At 44.8% G+C, this 18,465-nt stretch overlaps 1 protein-coding gene and 1 long non-coding RNA gene across 2 annotated transcripts in view; one reads left to right on the top strand and one right to left on the bottom strand.

Annotated features, from left to right (window-relative positions):
* LOC107647248 (protein FAR1-RELATED SEQUENCE 5-like) lies at nt 214-1,258 on the top strand. The gene is made up of 3 exons (XM_016351348.1): nt 214-429; nt 485-676; nt 725-1,258. The coding sequence occupies exons 1-3, from the start codon at nt 214-216 to the stop codon at nt 1,256-1,258; spliced, it is 942 nt and encodes a 313-aa protein (XP_016206834.1).
* Nucleotides 9,401-18,465, bottom strand: part of LOC110264111 — a 16,245-nt gene continuing 7,180 nt past the window's right edge. Inside the window, exon 4 of the long non-coding RNA XR_002349841.1 lies at nt 9,401-9,411. This is a non-coding gene — a long non-coding RNA (uncharacterized LOC110264111). The remainder of the gene's footprint in view (nt 9,412-18,465) is intronic.

The following is an 18,465-nucleotide window of genomic DNA, read 5'->3' as shown; positions in this document are numbered from 1 at the left end:
AGAATCTAATTTCTGGTGGGAACAAGGTAGACAAAGGGTATTGTCACGTTTGGTGGTTTGCAGATTTTTCTTTGGCAATCGCAAATTGTAGAGCAGAACAGACGATGGTAGTGTCTTGGCAAATTTTTGTTACACAGCATTATGCCTTATCAAAAAACTTTTTATTCTGTGAATACTTGTTCTACACAAGCCTGCATGGAGGGGGAATCGGCGATGAACCAATCTTATGGGTCATTGTGTGCTAAAGAGGAGGGAAGCGATGCCTTGGGTCCTAGTGGTGACGAATGTGGTGACGAATTTCAGGATGGGGGATTAGGGGTGGAGTCAGAGGCACATGAGTATTTCGGGGACAACTTCTACAACAACTGGGGGGAGAGAGCCGTCGACGGTATTGCAGAGTTGGGGTGTATTAATTTCAAAGAACTACAAGTGAGATTATGATGTTTCATTTTCCGGATCATTCAGTTGCATTCTTGTTTTACAGTTTGTATGCAAAATGAATGGTTTTACTGTGAGGAAGAATAAGATTTGGCGAAATATGAAGAGTGAGGTTACACAACAAGAATTTGTATGTTTTTGGCAAGGGTTCAAAGATATGGGATCCGTTAACGACGGCCTGAGATGGAAACGTGAGCCAAATGCGGAGACTAGATGCGGTTGTGAGGCAGAAACGCGAGTTCGCGTGCACTCAAAAAGTGGTAGATGGATAATGTCGTACTTTTAGGAAGTTCAAAACCACGAACTGCTGGAGGATAGACTGATCTTTATGCTACCGGGGAATAGGAAAATAGATGCAACCCCCATGGAACAAATGAATATGATGCTGAAAGTTAGGATTAAAATGCCACATATTTATTCATCTTTTGTGCACACTGCCGAGGGATTCCAAAACGTTCTGTTTCTAAAGAGAGATATGTATAACCAGATAGGCAAGGAATGGAGGCTTATAGGTGGTGATGTGATGTCTTGCCTTAAGTTCTTAGAATCAACGCCGCAAGAGAATCCAAGAATGTATGTGAGTTACTTGGCGGACAAGGATGGTCGTCTGGTACACCTGTTTTGGTCGGATAATTATAGTCAGCTGGATTATCGTTTGTTTGGGTATGTCGTCGCATTTGATGTGACATATCGGAAGAATAAGTATATGTATCCACTGGTTGTGTTTTCCGGAATCAATCACCATAACCAAACAATTATGTTTGCTGCTGTGCTAGTGGCAAATGAGAATGATCAGACTTACACCTGGTTGCTTCAATAGTTCCTAGACGCCATGAAGGGTAAAACACCTGGGTGTGTCATAACAGATGGACATGAAGCGATGAGAAAGGCAATCGAAGCGGTGTTTTTTGGCGCTTATCATCATTTTTGTGTGTGGCACCTACTGATGAATGCCACTTCTAACCTAAGCAACCCCACCTTTACTTCTGAATTTAAGAAATGCATGTTGTTCAATTATGAGGTTACCGAGTTTGAAGATCATTGGCATTATATGGTTGATGCACTCGGTCTATCAGATAATCAATCGGTTTTTGACTTTTACTCTAGGAGAAATATGTGGGCAACTGCACATATACATGGCCACTTTTTGGGGGTTTTCGTACAACGTCTAGATGCAAAGGGTTGCACTCAATGTTTGGTAAATTTGTCCACTCTTGGCATAATTTGAGGGACTTTATTGAATAGTTTATGCATTGTGATAAACCCATATTTTATGATATATATATATTGTGCTCAATTTAAGTGATTTATTCAACCCTTCACCCACTTATTCATGTAAATTGCATGGTTTTACTTTCTCTTCCTTATTATGTGATATATGTGAAATACATGTTTCCTATGCTTTGAAATTATTTATTTTAATTACCCTTTATTACCATTCGATGCTGTAATTTGTGTGTTGAGAAGTTTCAGATCTTCTAAGGCAGGAATGACTTAAAGGATGGAAAGGAAACATACAAAAATGGAAGGAAAGCACAAAATGGAGTTTTTGAAGAAACTGGCAGCGACGCGAACGCATGGACGACGCAGTCGCATGCCCAGCGCGAAAAGGCAGCGACGCGAACGCGTGACTGACGCGGACGCGCGCCATGAGCAGAACACAGATGACGCGTACGCGACCGAAGCGAACGCATGACAAGGAAAACTCTAGATGACGCGACCGCGTGACCCACGTGGACGCGTGACAGACGCCACGCACCAGAAATTACAGAAAACGCTCCCAGCGATTTCTGAAACCCTTTTTGGCCCAGATCCAAGTCCAGAAGGCACAGATTAGAGGTCATAAAGTGGGGAAATGCATCCATTCATTATCATGTCTTCAATTATTTACTTTTCATAGTTTAGATGTAGTTTTTAGAGAGAGGGGTTCTCTCCTCTCTCTTAGGTTTTTAGGATTAGGATTCCTCTTAAAGGATTTAGAATTTCAACTCTTCATCAGGTTCAATATTCCTTTTACTTTATATTTCTCTTTTACTTTCAGATATTTTGATGCTATCCTTTAATTACTTATGTTGCCAGATTGGCTTATGAACTCTTTATGTTTAAATTGATTTTCTCTTATTAATGCAATTGAGGTATTTCAGATTTATGATTCTTATTTAGCTTTTTATGTTATTGGCTTTAATTGATTAATTGGAAGCTCTTGAGTTATCAACTATCCGTGATTGGTTGTTATGTCGGCTAAATTGACTGATATTCCACTAACTCTAGTCTTTCCTTAGGAGTTGGCTAGGACTTGGAAATCTAACTAATTAGTTCACTTGACTTTCCCTTGCTTTCATAAGGGTTAACTAAGTGGGATTAACTTTCATTCTCATAGGAGTAACTAGGATAGGACTTCCGAATTTTCATACCTTGCCAAGAGTTTATTTTATAGTTATTTATTTATTTTGCTTGTCATTCAATTTACTTGTTCCTTACTTTCAAAACCCCCAATTTACAAAACTCATAACCAATAATAAGAACACCTCCCTGCATTTTCTTGAGAAGACGACCCGAGGTTTAAATACTCTGGTTATCAATTTTAAAGGGGTTTGTTACTTGTGACAACCAAACGTTTGTACGAAAGGAATTTCTGTTGGTTTAGAAGCTATATTTATAACGCGATCATATTTTTATATTTCTTTACCGATAGAAAAATCCCATCGTCACATTGCATATCCCAAATGAGGTCTAGGGAAGCACACTCTGATCTGTTATCCGTGGTTGGGGATGTAGTGCTACATAGTTTATTTCATGATTTGGAGAGGTCAGCTGCCAACAAGCTCACAAGGGAGATTTTCTTGTTATTTAGGCCGATGCTTTTCTAACAACCTTTAATTTTTGTCCACGTTTAAAAACACAATGATATACGCCTACCATCCATTAGTGTCCATTACATACACGAGAGGTATTCTTTTCTTGACTATAGGAACGTGGTGGGTTATTCAATTTATATCGTGGAGTGCATAGCATTATATAATTCATATTTATTATGACATTGCATATATATCGATGTGCATTAAACCCAATATATATATATATATTTTAATTGTTCGTATTGTATTTGTCACATCTGATCTCCGCCCCTGTATTTTATGCGACATAATTTCTCTCCCTGCCTCAAGTAACTTTTTTTAGATACCTATATTTCAAATACCCCAAAAAAATAAAAATATACTAGTGCTGCTGCATTAGAAACCTTGTTAGCTACGAAAGAAGACTTTATACAGACTACGATTTGTCCCATCCTTAACTTTTTCCCAGTTATCACTACTCATACAAAAGACAATCCAAACATAGGACAAACAGGGTGGAGTCAACTATCACAGCAGTAGAGCATTAAATGCATTAAGGCATAATTCGTTACACTTTAAATTATATATATCTTAAACTTAATTCTAATAAACTAATTATACTAGTTTGGATTATCATGCAACCCATCCCAAAACGCTGGCTAATACCATAAGTGACAAACTAAATGTTTCTGGGGGGGGCATGTTGCAATCCTGGAAAACCTTATTTCATTTACTACCAACCACTTGCCTTGTGCTGCCCTTTTTCGCCGCTCAGTAAGTCCTACTAGTTAGCTACTTTCATGGAGCCGAACATCGCTGCCACTGGCTGCCCACATCCTAACCAAGCTTCCGATTGCATTAAAAGGTCCACCCGCAAGGGAGACGGCAGTTCTGCCTCAGATCGTAGAATCCTCAAGCTACCACGGACAAACATTATGGGAAGTCAATCACTGCACATGTATATAATTTATTTAGATTCACAGTCAGATAGTTACCACTCCACTAATGCCAAATGGGTTGAAGGAACCTTCTGGGTGGAGCCATTGTATCACCCATGCAGCAGAGCTGTTGCTACATAATTCAAATGACGAACGGTATCATTAGACACACAATTTTTCATATACGGATATAATGTACACAAAATTATATGCACCTGGTATTGCAATTTTGGATCCCATGTCTTCTCCATATCGGCCACCTACCCATGTCTTCAGGGGTGAATTGTCACAGGGGTCCAAATGCCGGGGGATGTCATAATTGCGTTAAGCATTTGAAGCTGAATAAACATCACAAATGTACCCGTTGAAAATGTATATTTTATGTAAAAAATTGCACAGTAAACAAGTGCAAGGCATCTTACCATGCATTGTATGAGCTGCTCTCTATCGTTGACCATATTAGCCTCCAGGAAGGAGTCTAGGTGGCAAACCGTTTTCTCCTTAAAATCGACCACCATGCAATACCAATGCATGAAGACAACCTCGATGGGGATAAAGATCTGGCAGAACAATTCATCAAATTAGTTATGACTGTGGTTAACAGCAGTGAAACTAATGCCAAATGCCAAACAGACTAAGTCGATCGGGATACCTACCCTATTTAAGAATCTTCTTGGTGGTTGCGGAATTTAAATACCACAACTGAACCGACAAGTGCACCAAGTCGTACTAAGTAATACCTCAGGTGAGTGAGGGTCGATACCACGAGGATTGATGAACTGAGCAATAATAGTCGAATGACTCACTTAGTCAGGCAAGCAGAAAGTGATGTTTTGAGGGTTGTAAATCGCATTAAACAGAACTTTAGAGAGTAAGAACGCAAACAGTAGAATTGGTGTGAAATATATATGAGAAAATAGTTAAGGTTTCGAAGATGTTTATTCGTCCGAATTCAATTTTCTTACCAACTATTTTACTCATGCAAGATTCATTTCATGGCAAACTGTAATTGACTAAACCCTAATTTCTTAGTGATTTTAGTCTCCTCTAACCTAATCAACCGCCAATGTCTTGGTCACTTAATATAGATTCGAGAGTTAGGTTCAATTCTAGTTTATTAGCCACAAAAACCCTAATTACCTAGATATAAGAGGATTATATATCACGTATCCTGTTAAGTCCAAGTAATTAGCAATTTAGGAGGAATTTATTTCAAGCTAGTGTTCAAGTGAGATAACTCTTCCAAGAATCACAAGAACACATATAGAATAAAGGTTATTCTTCTGATCTACCCAGATTCATAAGATGAAGAATGAAAGTAATCTTTGTGTTCGGTAAGTCGGTTATCGATCAGTTCGGGTGAAGATCCTGGGTGATGATAGGGGCTCGTCAGGTCGTGAACTGCCTCCGGTCAGAGGTGTACGAGGTCCCGAGTACTTCGTGTGGAAAACAGGGGGGTGCCACCTGCGAAGACACTCCGACGCCCTTGTCAGTAAATGTGCAGGCACCCTTGTCAGTAAATGTGCAGGCAGAAAGGGTGATGTGATATGTGACGTACCTTGGGGGAAGAGCCAATCTTCCCTTTATATATTGTCAGAGGTGGGCCCTATGAAGGCAGGCCCACTATTCCCGAGACATTTCCTTCACAGCCATGGGTGAGCTGCCACGGACGCGTGTCCGGGTCGGCGATGGAGCGCCCTACCCCCGACCGTCCGGGTCGGGTGGAGCTCGGGTCGGCCCAAACCAGCAGCTGAGCATTGAATGCACATAATGGGTTGGGAAACCCCATGCGCAAAGACTATTTTGCCCCCAGTCTTTCGCGCTTCTTCCTCTCATTCCTCAGCTTCAACAAATTCAGGTAATCCTCTGGCTCCTCTCTTTTCTGCTCTGTTTACTGTGTGTTTGTTGTATTTGCTTAGTGTCCTTGTTATTTTGCTTGGAATTTGTTGTTATGTGGCCTTTCAATGCTAGGTAGATATGTTAGGGGAGGGGTACCATTCCAGGGTAGGTTTTTAGATGACTTGCGGAATAGATGTAGCTTTGGCCATGCTTGATCTTAATTGTTGAGTGGGGTAAACATGGTTTTTGGGTTTTATCCGGGCTCCCGACCTCATAGACTAATGGAGTGGTACCCCACTGTAGGTATGCCTCGCGTCGTCTCCCGGACTTCTACCTCGGGTGCAAACTACGACCCCTACGCCTGGGTGACCTCAGACATAAAGGACTCGCCTAACCAGATGGATCTGGAAGAGCTGACGGAATTCTGGCAAGCCGGGTACTTATGTGGGGGGACAGACGAGGAGACCAACTATGAGACCTTCGTTCCTGCCCCCAACGAGCGGTTGTACGAGATCAACCTCCGTTCTCCCCGGGTCGCCGACTGGATCTGGTTTTACACGGCCATGTTCACCCAGGTCGGCGTTCGCCTACCCTTCTCTGACTTTCAGATGTCGCTCCTCAATCGGATATCCGTGTCGCCGTCGCAGCTCCATCCGAACAGCTGGGCTTCTATCCGCTGTTTCGAGATGGTCTGTGAGTATCTCGAACTGCCGGCGTCAGTAGATATCTTCCTCTTTTTCTTCAACCCCACCAACCCCTCTAAACAAGGGAAGGCGAGAAAAGGGTTCCTTTCTTTCCGATCTGCCCAGGGTCGGAGGATATTTGGTCTGTTCGAGGACTCTTACCATAGGTTCAAAGATAAATTCTTTAAAGTTTACCCCACTAAAGGTCGTCATCCCTTTTGGTTATCGTTAGAGGGGGAGCGCCTCATTCCAACTTATTGGAGTTTTGGGGCGGGGTCTAATTCTTTTATTAAGGTTATGTATAAAGGGATGTCCCCTGTAAATAAGAAAATAGCTGATGTGTTGTTTGCTCTCTTTCGGAAGAACCCCGTGAACCCCCATCTCCTCATGGGTGAACGGGAGGCCGCCAGGAGCTATATCCGTGAGTCGTTTTGTTTTGTGCTTGTACTGTTTGTCATTGCTTGTTTTACCTGATTTAGCGACTGATGTGTTTGTCTGTTTGCTGCAGTGGAGATGTCTGCCTCAGTAACGGGGCTTGAAAATTTGATGAAGACCTTCTTCGTGGACAGTGATGAAGAGAAGGCCGAAGAGAAGGATGCCGGGAAGTCGGAGGGGCCTTCCGGGGAGAAGGAGGATCAGGCTGTGCCCTCTCCCCAGGATACCGGTATGTCGGAGAAGAACACGGCAGGGGCGCAGGCTTCCCCCCTTCCCGAGGTGGTCGTTGGTGGGCATTCGTCCTCTACCTATCAGGAAGATGATAATGTGGAACTTATCCATACCCCTAGGAAGCGGAGGGCGTCTGCCAGCCCGAAAGGGACTCTCACCATTATGAAAAGAAACTTTGACGCTACAAAGTTTATTGACTCGCAGCTGATCCCTGGGATGGAGGAGCATTTTCATGGAACCGACCTGGCTGGACAGGCGAGATGGATGTACCGGACTTTGCTCCGGGGGGCCGTGATAGCTCGAAAGGCTGAGTTCGAGTTGTCGGGAATGCAGGCTCTCCGGAGGAAGCTTGAATCTTCTGGCAAGGCAAACAATGATTTCAAGGTGCAAGTCGAGCTGCTCCAGAGCCAGTTGTCCGACATGGGGGGAAGCTCAAGGCTTCTGAGGAAAAATGACATCTGCCGAGGAGAAATTGAAGGCTTCCGACGAGATGGTGGCCCGTTTAGCCGAGCGGGAGATGACCCTGGAGAGCCAGCTGAATGCCGCTCAGGGTCGGGTGGCGGTCTTGGAGCAGGAACGTGACCAAGCCGTTTTGTCGGTTAAAGCCACTAAAGCCGAGGTCGAGGAGCTCAGGAAGAAGCTGAAAGCAACCAAAGAGCAAGGGAAGAACACGATCTCCATGACTGAGGACGCCCTGAAGGTCCAGGTGAAGATCGTGGCTCCCGATTTCGACACATCGGCTATTGGTGTCTTCAAGATGATCTAAGACGGCAAGATTGTCGATATGCCTAGAAAGTGATTTCTTGTAACTTTGGGTTGTTGTGGGTCTGTTGGATATTTCGTTGTGAACTTGTTACTTTATGTTTAGTTGGTCGCTTGGACGTCTTGTCGTTATTGTTGCTTATCTTGTTTGGCGTTTTATTTTTGTTACCGCCTTTTGGGGTGGGCTTATTGCTTGTGCCCGTTTTTCCGTTTGCGTTGGTAACTCGATTAGAACCGTTGGTTTTATTTACGAAGCCGCTTGATATGGCCATGGTTCTGTTGGCTTCCCGGGGTGATTAGTCCCGGGTTTCCGTTTACGAGTGCGATTTCGTGAGGTACGCATTGGAGGATAAAAGATGGAAGAATTTGGACAAGTAAGAATTAGTCGTTAGCTAGACAAGTTTATGAACACAATAGGCATTTGATAAAAGTAAATAATTGGGAATTAACATTTGACCAAGGCGAAACTCTACCCCGCTTTTCAGGCCGCTTGGCCGGTAAGCCGAAGCTACGAGTAGAATCTCCTCAGGTTACCTGCGTTCCAAGTTCTCGGGATTTCCCTGCCATCGAGTCTTTCCAGCTTGTAGGCACCTTTGCTGAGTGCTTCTTTGATTCTGTAGGGACCTTCCCAATTTGCCGCCAGTTTTCCTTCTCCTGGGGTCGGTACACCGACGTCGTTGCGTCGTAGGACGAGGTCTCTTTCCTCGAAATCCCTCCTGAGGACTTTAGTGTTGTAGCGCAGAGCTATTCTTTGTTTTAATGCCGTTTTTGACAAGTGGGCCATCTCTCTGGTCTCTTCCACCAGGTCCTTTTCCACCGCCTCGTCTACACCTGCGAGTAGTAGTCGTGGGCTCGGTTCACCGATTTTCACGGGTATCACTGCGTCGACCCCGTATGTTAGGCAGAAAGGGGTTTCCCCCGTAGAGCTTTGTTCGGTTGTTCGGTAGGACCAGAGGACCAACGCGAGTTCGTCGGCCCATGCGCCTTTTTTATTGTCTAAGCGCTTCTTGAGGCCGAGCAGGACGACTTTGTTTGTGGCCTCCACTTGCCCGTTTGTCTGGGGATGTTCCACCGAGGAAAACTTCTGTTTTATCCCTAGGCCGGTGAGGAACTCCGTGAACTTCTTGTCAGTGAATTGCGTCCTATTGTCCGAAATGACGACTTCCGGGATGCCGAAACGGGTTATCACCTGTCTCCACATGAACTTCCTGCAATTGGAGGAAGATATGTTCGCTAATGGCTCAGCCTCTATCCATTTGGTGTAGTAGTCGATGGCGACTATGAGATATTTGACTTGTCCCGGGCCTACCGGGAAAGGTCCTAAAAGGTCAACTCCCCATTGAGCGAAAGGTCGTGTAGACGTTAGCAGGCTCAGCTCGGAAGCCGGCGCTTTGTGGAAGTTAGCGTTTTGTTGACACTTTACGCACTTTCTGACAAATTCCCTGGAGTCTTTCATCATTGATGGCCAGTAGTATCCAGCTCGGATGAGCTTCCTCGCTAGGGCCTTGCCCCCGATGTGGTGGCCGCAACATCCCTCGTGGACTTCTCTAAGTACATAGTCCGTCTGGTCGGGGTGTAAGCACTTCAACAAGGGTTGGCTGAGCCCTTTTCTGAACAGTTGGCCTTGTATGATTGCGTATCTGGCTGCCTCCCTTCTCAATGTTTTGGCCGCCTTCTCGTCGTCAGGTAACTTGCCAAGTTCCAGGAAGTTTGTGATCGGGTCCAACCAGGAGGGGCTTGACACTGCCAAATGTAGGGCGACGGTCGGTTCCTTCACCATGCCCTGGATGAGAGATCGGTTGCCCGCTCCTGGCTTCGTGCTTGCTAGTTTGGACAGGAGGTCTGCCCGTGTGTTCCTTTCTCTTGGAACGTGTTGGACCGTGACCTCTTGGAACTCTCTTGTCAATTCTCTTACCTTTTCCAAATATTTTTGTAGAAGGGGGTCCCTTGCTTGATAGCTTCCGTTTACCTGTGAGGTGACAACTTGTGAGTCGCTGTATACCTCCAGTCTTGTTGCCCCGACCTCCCGAGCTAACGTCAGTCCTCCTAAGAGGGCTTCATATTCTGCTTGATTGTTCGACACAGGGAACTCGAACTCGGTTGATTGCTCGTATATGACTCCCGCCGGGCTTTCTAAGATGACCCCGGCTCCCCCGGACGTCTGGTTGGAGGCCCCATCTACGTGGAGCCTCCACCGTGTGCCCGTTTCCTAGGGGGGATCACCGGTCACCTCTATCAAGAAATCTGCCATTGCCTGTGCCTTAATTGCATGCCGGAGCTCATACTGCAAGTCATATTGGGAGAGCTCGATGGCCCAGGTCATCATCCTGCCGGCCAAATCGGGTTTTTGGAGTACTTGATGAATTGCTTGGTCCGTCCTCACGACTATACGGTGACCCTGGAAGTATTGCCTCAACCTTCGGGAGGAGGTTAGGAGTGTCAGCGCCAATTTTTTCAGTTTGATGTACCTCAGCTCTGCTCCTTGTAGTGCCTTGCTCACGAAGTAAATCGGTTGCTGAGCTTTCCCTTCTTCTCTTACGAGCACTGCTGCAAGTGCTTCCTCTGTTACTGCTAGGTAGAGGTAGAGTGACTCTCCGTCCTTGGGCTTTCCGAGCACCGGAGGCGTTGCTAGGATCTCCTTGAAGTGGTTAAATGCTTTCTCACATGCTGGGGTCCATTCGAATGCTATCCCCTTTTTCATCAGATTAAAGAAGGGTAGGGCTTTTGCTGCCGATGCGCCTAGGAAGCGGGATAACGCTGTCAGCCTTCCCGCCAACCGTTGGACGTCTTTGATACAACTCGGGCTCTTCATCTGGAGGATCGCTTGACATTTTTCAGGATTGGCCTCTACTCCTCTTTGGGTGATCATGAATCCCAGGAACTTCCCGGCCTCCATAGCGAAGGCGCATTTGAGCGGGTTGAGCCTCATGCCGTGTTGTCAGAGGGAGGCGAACACGCTCCCCAAGTCGCTCAGGAGATCGTCGGGCTGTGCAGTTTTCGCAAGGATGTCGTCCACGTAGACCTCTACTGTCTTGCCTATGAGCTCATTGAATATCTTGTTCATCAGTCTCTGGTATGTGGCGCCGGCGTTTTTCAGCCCAAATGGCATCACCTTGTAACAATAGATCCCTCCTGGCGTTATGAACGCCATTTTGTCCTCGTCGGGTCGGTGCATCGGTATCTGATTGTACCCAGAGTAGGCGTCCATGAAGCTCAGATACCGGTATCCCGCCGCTGCGTCGACGAGTGCGTCAATGTTGGGCAGGGGATAGCAGTCTTTAGGACATGCCTTGTTGAGGTCGGAATAGTCTACACACATTTTCCACCTCCCACTGTGTTTTTTCACCAAAACCACGTTCGACAGCCAAGTCAAGTAGTCCAGTTTTCGGATGAACCCTGCTTCAAGTAGGTTGGCCGTCTGCCTGGCCACCTCCTCTGCCCTTTCCTGTGACATCTTCCTCCTCCTCTGGGCCACTGGCTTGGCCTCCGGCTTGACGGCCAGATGGTGTGACATGAGCTGGGGATCTATTTCTGGCATGTCGGCTGGTGTCCAGGCGAAGAGGTCGGCATTAGCTCTGATCATCTCCATCAAATGTTCTTTTAATCCGTGGGAGAGGTTTCTGTTTATGAATGTGAACTTCTCGTCTCCGTCACCGACCCTAATTTTTTCCAAGTCCCCTTCTGGCTCAGGTCTGGGCCTGTCATCTATCCTGGCGTCCAGGTCGGCAAGGAAAATTCCCGTTGCTTCTTTGGACTTTTTCCTGCGAGAGAGGCTGGCGTGGTCGCAAGCGACTGCCGTTTCTAAGTCTCCTCTGATGGATCCCACGGATCCGTCATCAGTAACAAACTTCATTACGAGCAGCTTCGTACTGATCTCCGCCCCAAGGTCGTTGATGGTTTTCCTCCCCAGGATGATGTTGTAAGCTGTGGAGTCTTGTAAGACAACAAAATTGGCCATTATCGTCCTTCGCCTATGTCCTTGTCCCAGGGAGGTCGGGAGTGAGATGATTCCATCCAGCTTGATGAAGTGGTCTCCCAGCCCTACCACGTCGTGATGGTGGGTCGCCAGGTCGGCGTCACGCAGCCCCAAGGCATCAAAAACGTTGCGAAACATGATGTTTGAGTCCGCTCCCGTGTCTACCAGGATCCGTTTGACGAGTCTGGTTCCGACTCTGGCCGTGATAACCATGGGGGGACTTTCCGGTACCTCGTCGAACCATTGGTCCTCGGGGCCGAAAGAGATTAATGGGAGTCCCCAGGAACTTCTAACAGATGAGGAGGAGACCGCCAGGATCTTGGCGTCTTTTTTCTACGCCAATTTCGACCTCGGGGCGGAGTTCCTCGCTGTTACTACATTCACCACCGTGAGACCGTGGTCGTCCCCCTCGGGTTCTGGACGTTGTCTTGTCGTCCGGGACCTGTCCTCGCCATCTTGATCCCGATTTCGTCTCCTCGGTTCCCTTATGAGGTGGGAGAAGTCGGCGAGCTTTCCATCACTGATTGCTTGCTCCAGGGCATCCTTTAGATCGAAGCAGTCTTGGGTCTTGTGCCCGTATCCCTTGTGATATTCGCAGTAAAGGCTCTTGTTTCCCCCGTCCTGTCCTTCAGAGGTCGGGATCTCGATAGTATCCCTTTTTCGGCTATCTGTTGGTAAACTTCCGTGATCAGAGCCGTGAGGGGGGTATAGTTGGTGAATTTCCCTACTCGGGGAAATGGCTTTGGCGCCTTGCTCGGACCGCCGTCCCTGGCGTGTTCCTTCTGTTTTTCTCCACCCTCGTAGTGTCGGGCTTGGTTGTAGGGGGGTTGCCGTTTATTGGCAGCCACGACCCTGCTAACTTCTTCGTCGTTAATGTACTCCTTAGCCACGCACTGGATCTCCTGCATGGTCCATACTGGCCTCGTGGTAAGGTGCTTTCTGAAGTCTTCATTCAGGAGCCCATTTGTTAAACACAAACTCGCCACCGAGTCCGTCAGCCCGTCAATTTCCAAGCATTCGTCGTTGAAACGATCTAGGTATTTCCTGGTCGGCTCCCCGGCTCTCTGGGTTACTCCCAGCAAATTGATCGGATGCTTGGCTTTGGCGATCCTGGTCGTGAACTGAGCCAGGAAGGCGTGGCTGATGTCAGAGAATTGGGTCACCGAGCCCTGCGGGAGGTTATTAAACCACCGTATTGCAGGTCCCGCTAGGGTGACCGGGAAAGCACGGCACTTTACCTCGTCTCCCACTCCTTCTAGGTTCATCCTGGCCTCAAAGGCCGTGAGGTGTTCCAGCAGGTCTTGCGTTCCATCGTACCTCATGTCCGTTGGGTTGTCAAAGTGTTTTGGCAGCCGGACTTCGAGTATGGAACGGTGGAATGGGGTCGCTCCCATTATTACGGGTCCCCGTGTTCCCGTCGTTCTTCCCTCGTCGCTTTCCCGACGAGTGTCATCGTCTCTGCGGTTCCCGGTACGCCGCCCCTCACGTCTGGCGTAAATGACGGGGTCACGACGTCTTCTCGCGCGTCCTCTCCCCCCGGTGCTTTCGGATTCCGCTTGGGGGCTAGGCGTGCGTCTGGAGCGAGAGCGGGAGTGACTCTGCTCTGGGGTGCATTGGTCGTGTTCCCTATCTGCTAGTCGGCGCTCCAAGTCTTACATCCTGTGGCGTAGCTCTTGCATTATTCGAGCGTGGTTGTCTCCGGTCCCCCCAAAGGGGCATCCCTCATGTGGTTGGGTTGCGTCCCTCGGGGGTGACCTTGGATGTTGTCGGGTTCCCGTCCCGGCGGTGACGCCTCCGGGTACTGCCTCGCGGCCTGTCTCTGTTTCGACTAACACGAAGTCCATGGACGAGTCCCCACAGACGGCGCCAATGTTCGGTAAGTTGGTTACCGATCGGTTCGAGTGAAGATCCTGGGTGATGATAGGGGCTCGTCAGGTCGTGAACTGCCGCCGGTCAGAGGTGTACGAGGTCCCGAGTACTTCGTGTGGAAAAAGGGGGGTGCCACCTGCGAAGACACTCCGACACCCTTGTCAGTAAATGTGCAGGCGGAAATGGTGATGTGATATGTGACGTACCTTGGGGGAAGAGCCAATCTTCCCTTTATATATTGTCAGAGGTGGGCCCTGTGAAGGCAGGCCCACTATTCCCGAGACGTTTCCTTCACAGCCATGGGTGAGCTGCCACGGACGCGTGTCCGGGTCGGGTGGAGCTCGGGTCGGCCCAAACCAGCAGAGGGTTTGGGCCAGGCCGTAATAGTGCCCCCACGCGCCAGTGATAGTCGTGGGAGCTATTAGTGGCGTGTTATTTCATGTTCCATTCATCGTCGCCAGGGAATCAATATATTAATTAAAATAGAATAATAATAGTCTTAATCCATAGAAATAAATAGAGCTCTTAACATTAACTGAGGAGGTTTAGTGGCTCATGACTTCGAGAGAAAATTAGAGTTCAGAAAATGTGAAAGTGCAAAAGAGAAAAGATCCCCCGAAAAGCTGAATCTTTTCCCTTTTATATCTAACCTCATTTGATTTGAAACTAAAATAAATTAATAAATTCTAAACCTAAAAGATTTTGTTTGTAATTAAAAATAACCAACATAAAATAAAATAGAATAATTAAAAACTAAATCCAACTAAAGACGCTTCATTAGTGGGAATGTGATCCGAATCATTGGCGCTAAATGCCAAATCCAGCGTTTAGCGCCCTTGTGAGTAGAAAGCTCCCATTCATCTCTGGCTTGCTAGCGCTAAATGCTAGCCTTGGCGTTTAACGCCCTAGTGGGCAGAGAGCTTTCTCGCGCTTTTGAGCTACTAGCGCTAAACGCCCAGGTCCACATTTAGCGCCAGCTTAACAACTTCCAATTCTTCTCTTTTCTTGTACACAAACTCTGCCAAACTGATTCGAACTTCACTTGAAATAATTAAAACACTAAAGCAACTCAAAGTAGCATCCAAAGAGGTTTCAAACACTAAAATAAGATTAAAACTCATTAAATTCTAACTTAAAATAAACAGACAATAAGGAAAAGATGGTCACGCATCACTTGGTCTCAACTAGAAAGGCACGTATATCTCAATGAGTTTTCTAGTAGACAATCCCTTACTAATGTCTTCCTAAAAATATAAACAAATTTAGTTAATATTCCACTAACATCTATAGACACGGTATTCATCATTGCAACAGAGTAATATGAAATTTGTTACGTTAACCACGCACAGCGAAGCTGGGCGGGAGACACCAAAAAAAGAATGCTTAAGGTGATGTATAAAACAAGTGTTTCATGTGGCCATCATTTCTACAACCGCTCCATCAGTGGGACACCCAGGTATGAGGAACTAAATTTGCCGCCTTATTAGTCTGTACTGGAGCATCTGGACAATAGTATCTCTGCAACACATGGACATACCACATGGTTACGATAGTGATTAAGGATGTACATTTGTCAACAACCCGCCAACAGAATCAGGGATTAGAACATACTCCATCGAATGACTATCCAAGAAAAGGAAGTTGAACAGCAGGGTGTCTGATCGATTAAAGTCCATGGCGTAGGTTGCCTTAAATTTCTACATTAAATTGACAGGGTTACAGGCAATAGAACCAACTATGCAAACATGGAGCAATTAATTATTGATTTGAATTTATCATACCTGTGAGTTTGCGGTGGACAAGCTGGCTTTGCTATGCTTAGCCGATGTTGATCGATTGTCTCTATCAGAAGGAGAACGCATGACCTCCGACAGGAACACCCAACGGTGTAACGGCAAACACTGGATCGCACGCTTCAACACTTTCCTGGGACAAAATCTCAACCGAGTCAGCTGTTGCTTGCACCACGAATGTAGCACCGCTCACACCTTCCGCCCTATAAATGGTGACAACATCGATTAAGTATCTACACATGTAACATAAATATCGAATCGTGTATTCAATTGAATTTTTTGCCATACAGAGTTCCTTACTAGAGACTTGAAGGATGCTGACCCGCACCGGAAACATTGAACAGGTTCGTCAATTTCATCACTATGCAACGAGGGTATTCAAGATTTGTTAAGTGGTCCTGAAACATGCGTTGATTAGTCTTTGTTGCTTACCATGATTTATAGCAAACCAGAGTGAAATTTTTGGCGCTATAATTTTTGTCAAACGTTACAAAATGGTGCCTCTGACCTATAGCAAGATTCCTCTAACTACACTAATAAGATTTTGTCTTTTTCCGTAGCATTGCATCATAAACAAATTGCATTTCGAGTGTAGTAACTATAAGTGTTTTTTAGACATTACTTTTTGTCGTCTTCTGTAGTTAATTTCAATATAAATGTTATTCGACCTTATTCTCTAAACCCTAACCTTAAACCCTAAACCCTACATCTCAAAACTTATACATGTCCAAAATTTAAAAATTAACATCTCATTCCTTAATAATGATAAAATTATTTACAGATATCTTATGAAAAAATATTTTTAGTAAATAAATATATTTTTAAAAAATGTTTTGAGAAAAACACAATTTTATCAATACGAACATAATTTGTTAAAGGGTGGTACACAAAATGAATATCAGAAAAAATTAAATTTTTTCTAAAGGGTATGTTTGTGAAAATCAATTACTTTTCATTAAAAAATGTATAAAATTAAAGGTAGTAAAACAAAGAAAAACTAATAAAGCGTAATTATAAAGAATAAAACAATAGTAAATTAATTGTATAAATATATTAAAAAATTGAATAAAAATTATATACCTTTTTCTAAACAACATTTCTTTATCTAAAAATATATGCACTTGAGTAGTCATTTACTAAATATAATTAAACATATAAAATAAGTAAAATAGGATTAAATAAATAACTAAATAGCCTAAAAACGTTAGTATTCAGATTGCGAACAAAATAATTACTAGATAAAAAACAAGGTTATTGTTTTGTTTTTGTCTATTTAGTTCTTATTTGAGAACATTTTCGTGTATACCGATAAAGATTCTAACTTAATTAAATTGTAAAGTGTAAACCATTTATCCCCATCCCTCAACACCAACACGAACGTCAATTCATCTGAACTTTTAATTCAACACCTAAACCTTTAACAGTACACCATTCCCCAAACAATGAACTACTAGTATAACATGACCATTGTAGGAAACAATGTCAAAATTATATAGATACAAATAAATAGATTAAACGTCATCAAGCAAGCAAATTAAATTAACCATAACGTACTGACTTAGCAGTGTTGAGTTCAAAAAGGTCAATACAGCTGAAATAAATATAACAAAATAAATTAAGACAAACCACAACAAATTTAACTTCAGCAACAGCCGTGCAAGGCTTCGTAAGAGGATAGCTTTTGCTTCAACGCAACGTTCTCCTTCTCCAGTTTAGCAACACGGGCCTCGACGAACAACCTTGAGACTCGTTGCAACTCTAGCAACTGTTTCCTGTAACGAAGCGCCACGTAGTAATTGAAGTCAAAAAGCGCATCTAGAGATATAAAAGTGCCATCTTGCCTGGCCAGACGATCGTCGGTTGAGTACCTCCCGAATACACAAAAATTGACTCCGTCAGTCGTGCTTTTCACATGCACCATATAGCCATAATAGTGCTCTCCTTGGACATGTACGCAATCACAAGGCAAAAACACTGTAGGTCCTACCTAAAGCAGATCACAGGCCTTGGCCAGCATATGCTCCAAGTCCTCCATGATGACAAACTCATCATGATCCATCGTGGAGACAACATCTAAATGTTCACAAGTGAAAAAAGAAAATGATCACCCACACCACAAGCATGACTGGAAAAAAACATACTTTTCAACGATGTACTTAACTCACCGGGAAGGACGTCCAGGGCATTTCTTCTGGAACCACTGCTACCATCACCAATGCTGGGAGTCGACGTTGTTCAACCATATAACTGAGATTTACTCCGTGAAAGATGTAATCACTTTGATTCTTTTTTTTCCCAATGTTCAGGCTATTTATCTCACCCAATAGACTTATATGTAAAACATGTCTCCTCACCTTCTTGAATCCAGTTGACACTGGATAGTCACGTCCCTTCAACCGGGCTCATTGGATAGTCACACCGCTTCACCAGGACTTTAAATTCTATAATAAATGCATTAATCTCACTTATCTGTTTTTTCTTTCTTCCACAAACACTTACAACCTTTTTGACTACCACATTTATATTACAAACTTATGTGTTATTAAATTTTAAGCGTCACAGTCTCTATTTGCTTCAATTTGATATGGATCGAGGTTAAAAATAAGTTCAATTAGCTGAATATGTAAATTTCAAAACTAATTAAATATTATACTATTAATTTTA

Source organism: Arachis ipaensis, chromosome B06 (genome assembly GCF_000816755.2).
Source record: "Arachis ipaensis cultivar K30076 chromosome B06, Araip1.1, whole genome shotgun sequence".
Classification (NCBI taxonomy): domain Eukaryota; kingdom Viridiplantae; phylum Streptophyta; class Magnoliopsida; order Fabales; family Fabaceae; genus Arachis; species Arachis ipaensis.
The sequence above is the reverse complement of the archived record's forward strand: the minus strand, read 5'-3'. Positions and strand labels throughout refer to the sequence as shown.